The sequence below is a fragment of the Physeter macrocephalus genome, chromosome 2 (genome assembly GCF_002837175.3).
Source record: "Physeter macrocephalus isolate SW-GA chromosome 2, ASM283717v5, whole genome shotgun sequence".
Classification (NCBI taxonomy): Eukaryota; Metazoa; Chordata; class Mammalia; order Artiodactyla; family Physeteridae; genus Physeter; species Physeter macrocephalus.
In genome coordinates, this window is record NC_041215.1 from 42,551,930 (window position 1) to 42,567,117 (window position 15,188).

A 15,188-nucleotide genomic window follows, 5' to 3' on the forward strand; every position below is an offset into this window, starting at 1 on the left:
TTCATTGCTCTACAGGAAAATTTTAAATTGTATTAAATCAGCCAAAGAACGGGGACTTGAGGGCAGAGCAAATTCTTCCTCCTCAGGAACAAAAAACATTAAAAAAGAAAAATCAAATGATTTCAGCCTGAGAATATTTTTCCTAGCAGGACTCCGGGGGCGGGGCTGCGCGGAGGCCCCGCCCCTCCCCGCCCCGCCTCCGCCTCCGCCAGCTCTCGGCTCTCCCCCCCACCCCCCGCCTTCTTGCTCCCGCCCCGCCTTCGCCTCCGCCTCCGCCTCCGCCAGCTCTCGGCTCTCCCCCCCACCCCCCGCCTTCTTGCTCTTCTTCCCGGCAGCCCTAGCGCCCGCTTCGGCGCTCCTCAAGATGGCGGCCGACAGTGAGGTGAGGTGTTTGCTCCCTCCCTATCCCAATCTCTGTTTAAGTTTGCTCCTCCGCGTCAGCGCCCCGGAGCTCAATCTCTTTCTTTTCTTTCACTTCCCGCAGCCTGAGTCCGAGGTATTTGAGATCACGGACTTCACCACAGCCTCGGAATGGGAAAGGTGAGTCGTTATCATTGGTTACCAGCACTTTGGGCCCCGGCGTCTACCCCCGCCACTCCGCCAGCATAGACTCCCCCCCAACCCAGACGCCACTTCTGCGGGAAAAGTAAGACCCGTGGGTCTCCGGGTCTGGATCCTCCCTGCTGTGGTCGGCCGCAAGCCTCTTCTGCGTCTTGCGTCTGACCAGCCCCGGCCCGCCCACATCAGCCAAACCCCGGAGGAGTTTAGTTTTCTCCGCTCTCCGGCCACTCTCCTTAGACCTTTGGTTCTCTCGTTGCTGCCCACCCTTACAAACAGTTCCCAGGCTACCGCTTCCGTTCCTGCGTTCCTTTCCGTGTACTTCATTTTGTTATAGTGAGCAATAAACTTCGCAGGTGCTTTTTTCTTTCTTTTTTTCTTTCCGTGTACGTCCTTTTCAGGAGGAGGCCTTTCTTCAGAGTCCTGGTGGTTGTCCGTCTGCCACACTCCCACCAGCTCCATCTTGTCTTTTAGGATAACCTTTTGAAATAGTCCGCGCCTGGCTTGGGAACGCTTTGATTCAAGTTGTTCCATTTCAGTGGGTAATATGCCCAGGCTTCCGGTGCCATCAAACTCCCAGTTGAAACAGCTACGTGAAACTGTAGGATCGCTGGAATTAGTTGAAAGCCAAGTTTGGGGAGGAGTCATAGCTTGGATCGAGGTGTTACCAGTTTGATGTCGCAGGGGCCCTTCAGGTTTTCTGAGTGTTGAGGTCAGTAGTTAGCTTGTTGGAACATTTTATAATCTTTTTGGTTGGGAGAGGAAATCCATCTGGATGTGAATGTCATGTCATTAAACGGCATAGAAAAGATCCCTGCTGGGATACTTGTTTGACCTGTGGTCCCTTCCCCTGCCCCACCAAAAAGTCCGCAAGACACAAGCACAGTGGCAAGGCTTTATTGAGCAGGTACTGTGTGTTCAGAACTATACTAACAGAGAAGAACAAAGCCAAAACAAAACCCTTGATCCATGTGTTAAAAAAACAAAACAGCAAATAGTTAAATTAGTTTAAGGTTGCTATAGCTGTGGGTTATAATTGTTGGAGGTATTTTCGTAGAAAAGATAGGAAATGTGCTGGGCCTGGAAAGTGGAAAGTAATTGGTTAAATACGAGAAAGTCCTGACGTGAACAGAGACAGGTGAAAACCTTTGGGATTTAATGCAATGTCTTTGCTGGAGTGAAGGCTGTTTGTTGAAGGGAAGTAAACAAGATTATTAAGGAAGATAGGACCAGGTTATAGACAGCTTCCAAAGCGAAGTAAAGGAATCTAAATTTGGTGCTTTAAGACCAGTGATTCTCAAACATCAGTGTGCGTCGGACTCATAGTTGATGATTCTGTGTGCCTGAGATTCAAAAATTTGCATTTCAAACAAGCTCCCAGGTGATGCTACTGCTACTGCTGGTCAGGAGACCACACTTTAGAACATTAAAGAGCAGTAGTGAGGGACCCTTGATTTTAAAGTGGCGAAGTTATATGAGAGTTGTTTGAGGAGATGAGGTAAAATGAAGTTACTTTGATTAGGTTGGTGATTGGAGACTGGAGAGAGAGGCTAGGAGGGAAGATTGTTAGACATTTCAAAGAAGTTGATGATAGGCTTGATGAAATGTACAAGTAGAAAAAAAAAAAATCAAACGTGGAACTGCAGTTTCTTGCCTGAGAGAATGAAGATACGAAAGTGGCAAACTGAGAAGAATACAGTTTTAGACCTGTTGAATTTGAAATAATAACTTAATGTCTTAAAGGTAGGTAGAAAATGTAATTTGAATCTTGGAGAGTGGGATGAGGAAACAAGGAACAAGAGGAAACAAGAGTATTTAATGGAAAAATGATCACTTTCTACTAGCTAAATATTTAAAGTATCCTGAAGTGGACTATTAAATCCTTTAGCTCCTTATTTAGAAGTAATTGTTGACACAGCTTTGAAAACTACCACAAAGTAGGAACTTTGATTTTTGACTTTTAAGCTCTTGTTTCTAGAGTAAAACTAGTGTTTTACAGTTTGTGGGAAAATGTTAAGACTTTGGAGTCTTTTAAACCTTGAGTTTAATGTTTGAATGAAATTTCTTGTCAGTATGTTATGAGCCATATGGACAGTTTATTGAGAGAAGCCAATAACTTTTTATCCCTTGTCCATTGAAAAAATATTGAGTACCCATGTGTCAAGCACAGTGCAGGGCGTTAGGGATGTGGTGGTCAGTGAAAGCATATGGTTCCTGCTCTTGCTGAACGTACAGACTAATGGAATAGACAGACATGAATCAAATAATAGTACAAGAGTCTGTAATTACAATTGAAATACTGAGAAGAGAAAGAAACCTGGTCTTTTAAGAGTATATAACAAAAAAACCTGATACAGAATGAGAAGTAAGAGGAAGTGACTCTTCAGGTGAGATCTGGAGAGCTTTCAGGGATAAAGTTATTACATTTTTCTAATCAAATATCAATACTTACAGGATAGAGTCCAGTTTCGGTTTGTTTTAGTACTGATAGGATTCATACAATGAATATTTTAAGATGTTCCTTTTACTGTGAAAGCTGTATTATTTTAAATTATTTTTATTATAATACATCATTATAAAATAAAAAAGAAAAATCACCTGTAATCCTACCAGCAGGAGATAGCTACGGTTAATATTTTGAGAAAATTCCTTGTAATCTGTGTGCTGTAAATTTTTTGTGTTAAACTGTATTAATATTTGTTTCTAAAATCTTTTTTTAAAATTATTTTTATTAATTTATTTTTGGCTGCGTTGGGTCTTCGTTGCTATGCGTGGGCTTTCTCTAGTTGCGGTGAGCAGGGGCTACTCTTTGTCGCGGTGTGCGGGCTTCTCTGTGCGGTGGCTTCTCTTGTTGCGGGCAACGGGTTCCAGGCGCGCGGGCTTCAGTAGTTGTGGCACGTGGGCTCAGTAGTTGTGGCTCGCGGGCTCTAGAACGCAGGCTCAGTAGTTGTGGCGCACGGGCTTAGTTGCTCCACAGCATGTGGGATCTTCCCAGACCAGGGCTCGAACCCATGTCTCCTGCATTGGCAGGCAGATTCTTAACCACTGCGCCACTGGGGAAGTCCCAATATTTATTTCTATAGCTTCCATTTTTTCATCTAACATATGGACATTTTCTTATTTCCTCAAATGGGCTTCAAAACATGATTTTTAATAGGTGCATATTAGTCCTTTGAATGGATGTACCATTAATTTACAGCTGTTTGCTGCAGTTGGACTCTAAGGCAGTTTCCAGTTTTTTACCTTTATAAATGTAATGTGTATTTCACATACAGATTTTTGCTCACATATGCCTACATTTAAATTTTTTATTTTTTTGCAAACATGTTTACTTATTTCTAGAGCACTCTTCATAAAAACTGATAATTGCCATTTGAACCCCCTCAAAATATTGTATTAATATCTTTTTCTAATTTTAAAGAGGAGGTAATTAGAAGGTTCAGTTGAATCATAAAAACTCCCATTACTACCTTTACACCAAGACTGTAAATAAATAATTTATAATGTCACTGACAGGAAAAAGCTGATATTTTTGAATATATTTTGACTAGAATTAACTCTGGTACTCTAGCAATACTATGTAAGTGTTTTAGGAGAGCAATGTTGCTGTTAGATTGCATCATACATATACAGTGTAAGAAGGTAGCTTCTTAGAGTAATAAGTCTTCTGACAGTGTCCTTTAATATGTATTGAACACTGCTACTGAGATGTGACAGTGTTCATTTGTTGAAATTGAGCATGTTGCTAGTCAGAGTTCATTCTCTTTAATAGGTCTGCTTGATCATTAGATTTACGGTACGCGGGCCTCTCACTGTTGTGACCTCTCTCCTTGCGGAGCACAGGCTCTGGACACGCAGGCTCAGCGGCCATGGCCCACGGGCCCAGCAGCTCCGCGGCATGTGGTATCTTCCCGGACCGGGGCACGAACCCGTGTCCTCTGCATCGGCAGGTGGACTCTCAACCACTGCACCACCAGGGAAGCCCTGATCATTAGATTTAAAGATCAGACAGTGAATAGTTTAAAAATCTGTTGATTATTACTTAAAGCTGACAAATCTACTTTCAGTTTCTTGTCAGCTGTCCCTTAAAACTTGTTTCGTTTTAATGGGAAAGTTCCCAAATAATGTTTTTGGGGGGAGGGGGAGGCAAATCAGGGAGTTCATAAATATCTTTAAAGGAAAAGTTAATTTAAATAGATCAGTTATTTGGAGGGTAGTGAAGAAATCATTGGCTTCGTAATTATCTTTACTAGTATCATTTTAGTCTGTCAGTTTTTCTGTCTCAAATTTATTATATTCATTTCAATATGGAGAGATTTACTCTTATATTTTATACAAGGCAGAACAGGCTTTGTTGGGTTGGCAGTAGACTTAAAAAATTCAATCTAAGAAATCTAAGAATTCTTTTTTAAAAAATTTTGCATTGTTTTGATTCTTTTTTTAACAGAAACTTGAAATCCACGTATTATCAAGGGAATTTATTTTTTAAAATTTATTTATTTTTGGCGGTGTTGGGTGTTTGTTGCTGCACACGGGCCTTCTCTAGTTGCGGAGAGCGGGGGCTACTCTTCCTTGCAGTGCGCAGGCTTCTCATTGCGGTGGCTTCTATTGTCACGGAGCACGGGCTCTAGGTTCGCGGGCTCAGTAGTTGTGGAACGTGGGCTCAGTAGTTGTGGCTCGCAGGCTGTAGAGTGCAGACTTAGTAGTTGTGGCACATGGGCTTAGTTACTCCGCGGCATGTGGGATCGTCCTGGACAAGGGATCGAACCCGTGACCCCTGCATTGGCCGGCGGATTCTTAACCACTGGGCCACCAGGGAAGTCCCTCAATCTAAGAATTCTTGGGCTAAAGATTATTTTCATTTTTATTTCACATCCATAAATTAGGCTAACGATACTAACGTTACTGAGCCTTCTTTGTTGAAAGTGTTAAAATATTAAAAAAAACTTTTAAAGAGATTATATAACAATAGGAAAAAATTTGGTTACATATTTAGAAAGTTTTCCTCTTTCCTAGGTTTATTTCCAAAATTGAAGAAGTCTTGAATGACTGGAAACTGATTGGAAACTCTTTGGGAAAGCCACTTGAAAAGGTCAGATCTATTTGCTCCTGTCTCTAAATGAGTATTTGCTTTGAAACTTCTATTTTTAAGTCTTTTGCTGCATTTGGTACATTTAAAGTAAATGCTTTTAAAGTTATATATAATCTATGAACATAAAATGGCATCTGGAAGAACTTGGATTGGAATCTATGATGAACAATATTTGTAAGATACTTGTGACCTGTTTTTAAAAAAAAATTTTTTTTTAAACTAATTAATTAATTAATTTACTTTTGGCTGCGTTGGGTCGTTGTTTCTGCGCGAGGGCTTTCTCTAGGTGTGGCAAGCGGAGACCACTCTTCATCGCGGAGCGCAGGCCTCTCACCGTCGCGGCCTCTCTTGTTGCGTAGCACAGGCTCCAGACGCGCAGGCTCAGTAGTTGTGGCTCACGGGCCTAGTTGCTCCGCGTCATGTGGGATCTTCCCAGACCAGGGCTCGAACCCGTGTCCCCTGCATTAGCAGGCAGATTCTCAACCACTGCGGCACCAGGGAAGCCCGTGACCTGTTTTTTAAATGATAAAATTTTGTATGTGTAATGTCATTCTTTGTGAGTGATTTTATTTCTGTTTCTCCTGATGTTTACTTCTCTCTTGCTTTCTCCCTTAGAATGTTCGAAAATAGTTTTTCAGATTTTTTTGGTCAGAGAAAAATCGCAACTACCAACTTCTTGGGTAGAGTATTTTGTGTAACTAATGAGGAAAAATCTTGGTTTCAACAACTAACTTGATGTCATTAGTAGTTATTTTACTCAGTTTTTGTATTTTATGATACCACTAATAATGTTTGTCCTTCCCCTCTTCTTTTTTTTAACTTTATGGATGTTTTGAGGATATTTAAGAATGAAAAAAAAGAACGGAAAAAAATATTCAAAATTGAGGTGAAACTAATCCTAATCTAAGATATTGATAGTTTTGCTCATAAACCATGCTCCAAATGTTTACTGAAGCACCTACTCTGAGAACAAACCTAGATTTCCTGTATTTCACTGAAGGGAACTAACAATTTTATTTTAGGCTTATATAGATGCTCTCTTTGTTAGGTGAATTCTTTTCAAGTAAATTTGATCATTGTTTTTGTTAAAAATCTGTTCTTTTTCTTTCTTTTTTTTTTTTTTTTTTTTTTTTTGTGGTATGCGGGCCTTTCACTGTTGTGGCCTCTCCCTTTGTGGAGCACGGGCTCCGGACGCGCAGGCTCAGCGGCCATGGCTCACGGGCCCAGCCACTCCGCGGCATGTGGAATCTTCCTGGACCGGGGCACGAACCCGTGTCCCCTGCATCGGCAGGCGGATTCTCAACCACTGCGCCACCAGGGAAGCCCGAGAAATTATTTTTTAAATACCTTCAATTATGGAAAATTTCAAAAATAGTATAGGGAACCCCCATGTGTGTGTCACTCAGGTTCAACAATTCTTCTATTTCTTATTTCAATATTACCTCTTATCTACTCGCCACCCCTACTAGATTTTTTTAAAATAGTTTTTTTAAATAAAGTATACATAATGCACCAGACTGCTTATTTTGATAAATGTTATATCATGTAAGTTTCCTCACTCAAGATATTGGACATTTCTGTCATCCCAGAATTGTCCATAGTGAACCTTTCCACTTGATTCCCATGTTCCTCACTCATGTCTTCTCCCTGCAACCCCCCTTCCCCCCTGCCCTTCCAAGGCATCTGCTGTTCCTTTCCTTTTTTCTTTTAAACCATAAATTACTTTTGCCTGCTCTGCGATTGGATATACATGCTATCATACAGTACATACTCTTTATGCTGGCTTGTTTTACATAACATTTGAGATTATTCTGGGTTGTTGCAGGTATCAGTATTTTTATTGCTGAGTAGTAGTCTGTTGTGTGAATATACCACAGTGTGTCACTTGTTGACAGACATATTCGTTATTATGAATAAAGCAGAACATTCTTACATGAGGCCTTTTGTAGAGATATATTTTTATTTCTCTTGGGTAAATACCTAGGAGTAGAATTACTGGGTCATAGGGTAAGTGTATGCTTAACTTTATGAGAAGTTGCTAGATCTTCTGTAACATTTTAACCTACCCACCAGCAATATGTGAGAGTTTGGGTCATTTCATATTTTCACCAACAGTTGTTTGTTTTCAGACTTGTAAATTTTAGTCCTCCTAATGGTATGTAGTTTGTGGAATTAATTTGTATTTCTCTTTCTGGTTTTACTTTTGTATTTCTGTGATGAATATTGGTATTGACCACTTTTTTCATGTGCTTGTTAGCCATTTGTGTGTCACGTTTTGTGAAATGTCTGTTCAAGTTTTTTGTCCATATTTTAAATTGGGTTGAGTTTTTGTTGAGTTTTAGGGATCTTTTAGTTCTTTTATATATTCTGCTTTTAAGTCTTTTCACAGATAGTACTTTTGCTAGGTTGTGAAGATATGTTTTCTTCTAGAATTTATCATTTTAGCTTTTATTTAGGTATATGACCCATCATGAACTAATGACATGTATGGTGTGAGGTGGGAATCACAGTTCAGTTTTTTACATATGGCTATCTTGTTCTAGAACCTTTTGTTGAAAACCCTTTTTTCTCCATTGAATTACTTTGTTGCCTTTGTCAGACAGTTGACCTTGGGGGGTCATCTTCTGGAATCTGTATTCTGTTTCATTAATCTATTTGGAAATCCTGATGTCAGTACCACATTGTCTTGACTACTGTAGTTTAGGGTTTCCCAGTTTGGGCACTATTGAAATTTTGGGCCAGGTTGTTGTGGGGCTGTCTCGCGTATTATAGAATTTTAGTAGTGTCCCTCTCCTCTACCTGTTAGATCCCAGTAGCATCCTCCCCGTGGTGAAAACCAAAAATGTATCTAGACATTGCCAAATGTCCCCTGAGGTGCAAAATTGCCTCCAACTGAGAACCACTGAATAGCTTTAGAGTAAGTCCCAAATTTAGTTAATGTAAATTCTCTAGCTTTTGTTGTTTTCCCAAATTGTTTTTCTCTTCTAGGACCTTTGTTTTCATTATTAATTTGAGAATCAGCTTAAATAAGTTTATATAAAAAGGATTATTATTATGCTGGGACTATGATTGGGATTGTGTTGGATTTATAGATTACTTTGAGGAGAAGTAACATTTTGACAATCTTGAAGCTTGACATCTCTTCACTTATTAAGTCATCTTTATCGCAGCAATGTTTTATAGTTTTTGATGAGGTCTTGCATTTTTTTTGTTAAATTTATTACTAAATATTTTATGTTACATGATGCAGTTGTAAATGGAATTTTTTTTTTAATTTTTTTTTTAATTTTTTTTTTTTTTTTTTTTTTTTTTGCGGTACGCGGGCCTCTCACTGTTGTGGCCTCTCTCGTTGCGGAGCACAGGCTCTGGACGGGCAGGCTCAGCGGCCATGGCTCACGGGCCCAGCCGCTCTGCGGCATGTGGGATCCTCCTGGACCGGGGCATGAACCTGTGTCCCCTGCATTGGCAGGCAGACTCTCAACTACTGCGCCACCAGGGAAGCCCAATGGAATTGTTTTTAAATTTTCTTTTTCATTTGTTTGTTGCTGGTGCATAGACATACAATAAAATTTTGTTATTGATTTGGTATCTTGAGACCTGGTTAAATGTAAAGATTCATAATCTTTTTGTTAATTCTTTTGCATCTTCTACATGCATAGTCATTTTGTTTGCAAATAGGGACAGTTTTACTTTTTCAATTTTTGTACCTTGCATTTCTTATTTTTAATTGCACTAACTGGGACCTTTAATAAAATTTTGAATAGAATTGTTCAGAGTGGACATCCTTGCCTCCTTCCCAATTTTAGGGGGGAAATGTCCAGCACTTCAGTACTCAGAATTGTAGGTTTTTCGTATAACACGGGAAATTCTGTTCTTAATTAGCTGAAAGGTTTTTTTGAGATCATGGGTATAATTTATTCAAATCTTATTCTGTACCTATTGAAACAGTCATGTGGTTTTTCTTTTTTATTCTCTGAATATGGTTAAGTATGTTGATTAATTTTTTTTATTGTGGTAAAATATATACAGATGGTCTCCACCTTACGGTGGTCTGACTTAGGATTTTTTGATGGGTATGGTACAAAAGTGGTACACACTCAGTGGAAATTGTACTTTGAATTTTGATCTTTTCCCAGGCTAGCCTGTGTGGTACAGTACTCTCTCGTGATGCTGGGCAGCAAGCTGCAGCTCCCAGTAAATCATTTAATCACGAGGGTAAGCAACTGATACACTTAAAACCGTTCTGTACCCGTGTAACCATTCTGTTTTTCACTTTAAGTACTCAATAAATTACATGAGGCAGTCAGCATTTCATTACAAAATAGGCTTTGTGTTAGATGATTTTGTCTAACTAGGCTAATGTTAAGTGTTCTGAGCATGTTTAAGGTAGGCTAGGCTAAGCTATAATATATGATAGATTAGGTGTATTATGTTGACTTAACGATATTTCTAACCTATTATGAGTTTATTGGGCCATAATAACACCATGATAAGTCAAGGACGATTTGTACTTACGGTTTACTACTTTAACCTTTTTTTTTTTCCTGCGGTACGCGGGCCTCTCACTGCTGTGGCCTCTCCCTTTGTGGAGCACAGGCTCCGGACGCGCAGGCTCAGTGGCCATGGCTCACGGGCCTAGCTGCTCCGCGGCATGTGGGATCTTCCCAGACCAGGGCACGAACCCGTGTCCCCTGCATCGGCAGGTGGACTCTCAACCACTGCACCACCACGGAAGCCCTCTTTAACCATTTTTAAGTGTAAAATTCAGTGGCGTTACATTGTTGAAGTTTTCATCAACCCAAACTGAAACTCCCCTCCCCACCAACCTGCAGCCCCTGGTAACCACTGTTCTACTTCTGTTTCCATGAATTCACTAATTTATGTCCTTCATATAGGTGGGATCATACATTATTTGTCCTTTTGTATCTGGTTTGTTTCACCTAGCATGCTTACTGTCTTCAAGGTTCATCCATGTGGTAGAACGTGTTAGAATTTCATTCCTTTTTAAGTTGGAATAATATTCCATTGGATGTATATGTACCACATTTTGCTTATCCATTCATCTATCAATGGACACTTGGGTTATTTCCACTTTCTGGCTTTTGTGAATAATGCTGCTGTGAACATGGGTGTGTAAATATCTGTTTGAGTCCCATTCAGTTCTTTTAGATATGTACCCAGAAGTGGAATATTTGCATCATATGCTAATTCTATTTTTAATTTTTTGAAGAATTGCCATACTTTTGGCTGGCTAAAAATACTGTTTTTCTTTATCTAAAAGTATCTTTATTTTACTTGATTTTTGAAGAGTAGTTTTGCTGAAGAATTCTGGCTGAAAAGTTTCCCCTCCAGTTCTTTAAAAATATAGTTCCATTGTCTTCTGTTCTCTGTAATTTCTGCTGAGAAATTAGATGGCATTTATATTTTTGTCCTAGCTAGGTGTTTTTTTCCTCAGCCTACGTTCAAGATTTTTTTCTGTATCTTTTTAAGCCGTCTTAACTATGAATGTGCATAGGTTTATTTTGTTTGTATTTTTCCTGTTTAGTTTTATTAATACTGAATAGGTAAATTTTTTGTTTTTCACCAAACTGGGGAAGTTTTGGCCATTATTTAAAAAATAGATTTCTGGCCTATTCTTTTTTTCTGTGATTTAAGTTATATTTGACTTCTTGATACTGTTCCACAGGTCTCTGAGGCTCTGCTCTCCTCAGTCTTTTCTCTCTCATAATTTCTCAGGATTTATCTTCTGTTGTCTCCAGTTTGCTGTTAAACCCACTTAATATATCTTCCAGTTTAAATATTGTAGTTTTTAGTCTAGAATTTGTATTTGGTTCCTTTTATAATTTCCAATTATCTGTGATTGCTTATCTCTAAAGTTGTTTGAAAATATTTTCCTTTAGTCCTCCAATTGCAACATCTACATCTTGAGGTTGCATTTTGTTTACTGTATTCCCTTGCATATACATCACATTTTCTCTTTTTTATTTGTTTTGTGTTTTTACTCTGTATACTGGATAGTAATTTCTTAATTTTACGCTTGTATTTTGAATGAAATTTAGGGACTAGATTCTGTTGTGTTCTCTGAAGAGTATTTTTTTGTTCTAGCAAGCAGTTTGCTTAATTGGATTAAAAGTCCATTCTCTTTTCAGTGGTGACAACAGCTGAAATTTTTCCTTTTAAGTTCCTTCTTTGTCACTGTATGCTGGAGTCTCTACTGCACATGCATGGTTTAGCAGTTAACAAAGATTTGGGGCAGAGTTTATATGCAAATTTTGGGGCTTACCCCCTAGTTGTGCACAGATTAGACTGCCATTAGGTCAGAAATTCTCATGGTGTGGTCTGAGGACCTCTTCTGGACTCTGAGAGCCTTTCAAGGTTGACAAGGTCCTGCCTTTTCCAACTATATTGTGTATGTGATGCCTTTTTTTCTTTATATGCTTCAGGAAGAACAACGGATTGCAAAGAGTGAATGAAGGTGCAGATATGAGAATCCAGTTGTCTTTTTAAAACTATATAATGAAGAGATTTACAAAATGTAAAACTGTGCCACCCTTCTTGTTAATATTTTTTTTGTTCTGGAAAATATTAAAATTTTATTTTAATAGGTAATAAGTTCATTGTCATTTTAAATGAATTTAAAAATTAAAAATTTTTTTCCTTTTTAATTTCTTATATGGGGTACTCAGTACTTTTAAGAAAGTAAAGGAATCCTGAGGCAGAAAAATTTGAGACTGCTGTCTTAGACGAGAAGTTATAAAATGCAGATCTCATTGGATGCAGTTTCATTTTTTCATGGATAAACTCTCAAGTTTCTGTCTCCATTTGGTCACTCTCCAGAGCCTTGAAAAAATGTTTTTTTTTTAAACCAGATTTTATAATTTTTATCTAAAGGAAGGTTAATCTGTCCAACCAGGCAAGGAAGGACTTCCTTGGTGGCACAGTGGTTAAGAATCCGCCTGCCAGTGCAGGGGACACGGGTTCGATCCCTGGTCCGGGAAGATCTCACATGCCATGGAGCAACTAAGCCCATGCACCACAACTACTGAGCCTGTGCTCTAGAGCCCATGCACCGCAACTACTGAAGCCCATGTGCACTAGGGCCCATGTGCCGCAACTACTGAGCCCATGCACTGCAACTACTGAAGCCCATATGCTCTAGGGCCTGCTTGCTGCAACTACTGAGCCCATATGCTGCAACTACTGAAGCCTGTGCACCTAGAGCCTGTGCTCTGCAATGAGAGAAGCCACCGTAACAAGAAGTCTGCGCACCGCCATGAAGAGTAGCCCCCGCTTGCTGCAACTAGAGAATGCCCACGTGCAGCAATGAAGACCCATCACAGCCAAAGATTAAAAAAAAAAAAGAGAGAGAGGAGGAAATGGCAGTTATTGACTATTAGCTATGGTACTATGCAACATAATTGTGACTGTGCCTGTTAACTTAATCCTTAGACAAATTTTGGTGATGAACTATTACTGTATTTTATGGACAAGAAATGAGGCGTGGGTGCTTGTAGTAATTTGCCCAAAGTCATTCTGTCAGAAGTTGGTTTAAGCAGGATTATACCAAAGTAGGTCACGCTTGCCTTCAAAGACCCACGTTTCTATTTTACTCTGCACTTTTTGGCTTCAGAGATTTAAGAAAATGTAAAATTACATAAGGAAGTATTAGAATAGGTTTCTAAGGCAGATTTTGGAATTTTAGTTTCTTGGGCTTAATAAAATAGATAAAAATCTTGGTGGTATGAATATGATCCTGCTTGAAAACAAGGAAATTAAAGAAATGACCTTTTAAATTCTTTTTAGTCTTGTAATTTCATGATTCTATGTATCTAGCAAAAATTTGAAGTACTTTTCATGAGATGTTAAGTATGGTATGATCTGAGAATAGAATTGAATAGAATTTATGCTTTTTTTTTTTTTTAATTTTTATTTATTTTGGCTGTGCTGGGATCTTCATTGCGGCATGTGGGATCTTTAGTTTGCGGCACACGGGCTTCTTAATTGCAGCATGAGAACTGTTAGTTGCGGCATGCATGCAGGATCTAGTTCCCCGACCAGGGATCCAACCTGGGCCCCCTGCATCGGGAGTGAGGCATCTTACCCACTGGAGCACCAGGGAAGTCCCAGTCAGTGACTGACTCTTATCTCACTGAAAGATAAGAAGAAAGATGGAAGAAAGATTATTATGGAAGAAAGATTCTTTCTTATGGAAGAAAGATTATTAACTTTAGAATATTAATAAAAGAAGAATGACTTTGATAGTATTGAAATGTGTTGAGATTTTTCATACCCACCCAGTAGACTGGAATGACATTTATTTCAGTACTTAAATTTCATAAGGCAAATGTAAAATAAATTTTAATTATAGTTTTGCTCTTGTTGAGAGACTTCCCGAACTACAGTGTAACAATAGGTCAGACTTGTGACTGATATCGCCATTATAAACAATTTATATTTCTTTATTTGCCTTCTTTCCAAACACTGAAGTGTCACATGGACCATTAGAATGGGGGGAGTGGAGATTTTTTAAATGCTAAAGTTTTGGGAGACTAGACAGTTGAGGATCAGTCAGTGATGAGAATATGGTGTTTCTGAAATGAAGTAAGTCAAAATGAAAGCAACATTGAGTTGCCTATAACATTTTTAGGAATAGGATTATTTAAATTAATGTTTATACTCTTTTTCCTTTAAATAGTAATCATAATGTCTGTAGCTTTTCTGGATATTATACAGAAGGAAAAATATTTTATATTTCCTCTTCTTTCAGATTGGAAGTTTTTGGAGTTCTTTGCTGTTACTGTGTTAAAAATTTTCTTGTAATAAAAAATGGCAGGAGATATCTTTAAGAGACAGCATAGGATAGCGATGAAGGGTACGGGCCCTAGGGAATTCCCTGGCAGTCCAATGGTTAGGACTCCACACTTCCACTGCAGGGGGCATGGGTTCGATCCCTTGTCAGGGAACTAGGATCCTGCATGCAGAGCAGTGCAGCCAAAAAATACATAAATAAATGAAATGGTCCAAAAAAAAAAAAAAAGGAGTATGGGCCCTACAATCATATGGCTTGTATTAGAATTCTAGTTTCTTATTTATTTTTATTGAGGTATAGTTGATGTACAATATTATATAAGTTACAGGTGTACAACAGTGATTCACAGTTTTTAAGGGTTATGCTCCATTTATAGTTATTACAAAATATTGGTTATACTCCCTGTGCTGTACAATGTATCCTTGTAGCTACAAGGATACAAAATATTTTTATTTTTCCAAATAATTGCCAAAATAAATTCCAAAATATTTCCAAAATATTTTTATTTACAAAATAAAATATATGGGCTTCCCTGGTGGCGCAGTGGTTGAGAGTCTGCCTGCCGATGCAGGGGACACGGGTTCGTGCCCCGGTCTGGGAGGATCCCACATGTCGTGGAGCGGCTGGGCCCATGAGCCATGGCTGCTGGGCCTGTGTGTCTGGAGCCTGTGCTCCGCAATGGGAGAGGCCACAACTGTGAGAGGCCCGCGTACTGCAAAAAAAAAAAAA

At 39.1% G+C, this 15,188-nt stretch overlaps 1 protein-coding gene across 3 annotated transcripts in view; it reads left to right on the top strand.

Moving 5' to 3' along the window:
• The first annotated feature begins 325 nt into the window (after positions 1 to 325).
• Positions 326 to 15,188, top strand: part of RAB3GAP1 (RAB3 GTPase activating protein catalytic subunit 1) — a 126,498-nt gene continuing 111,635 nt past the window's right edge. For all 3 annotated transcript variants that reach the window (XM_024122184.3, XM_024122185.3, XM_028477389.2), the window contains exons 1-3: positions 326 to 382; positions 485 to 540; positions 5,575 to 5,650. In XM_024122184.3, the coding sequence (XP_023977952.1) occupies positions 365 to 382; positions 485 to 540; positions 5,575 to 5,650 (150 nt within the window). In that variant the 5' untranslated portion in view covers positions 326 to 364. The remainder of the gene's footprint in view (positions 383 to 484; positions 541 to 5,574; positions 5,651 to 15,188) is intronic.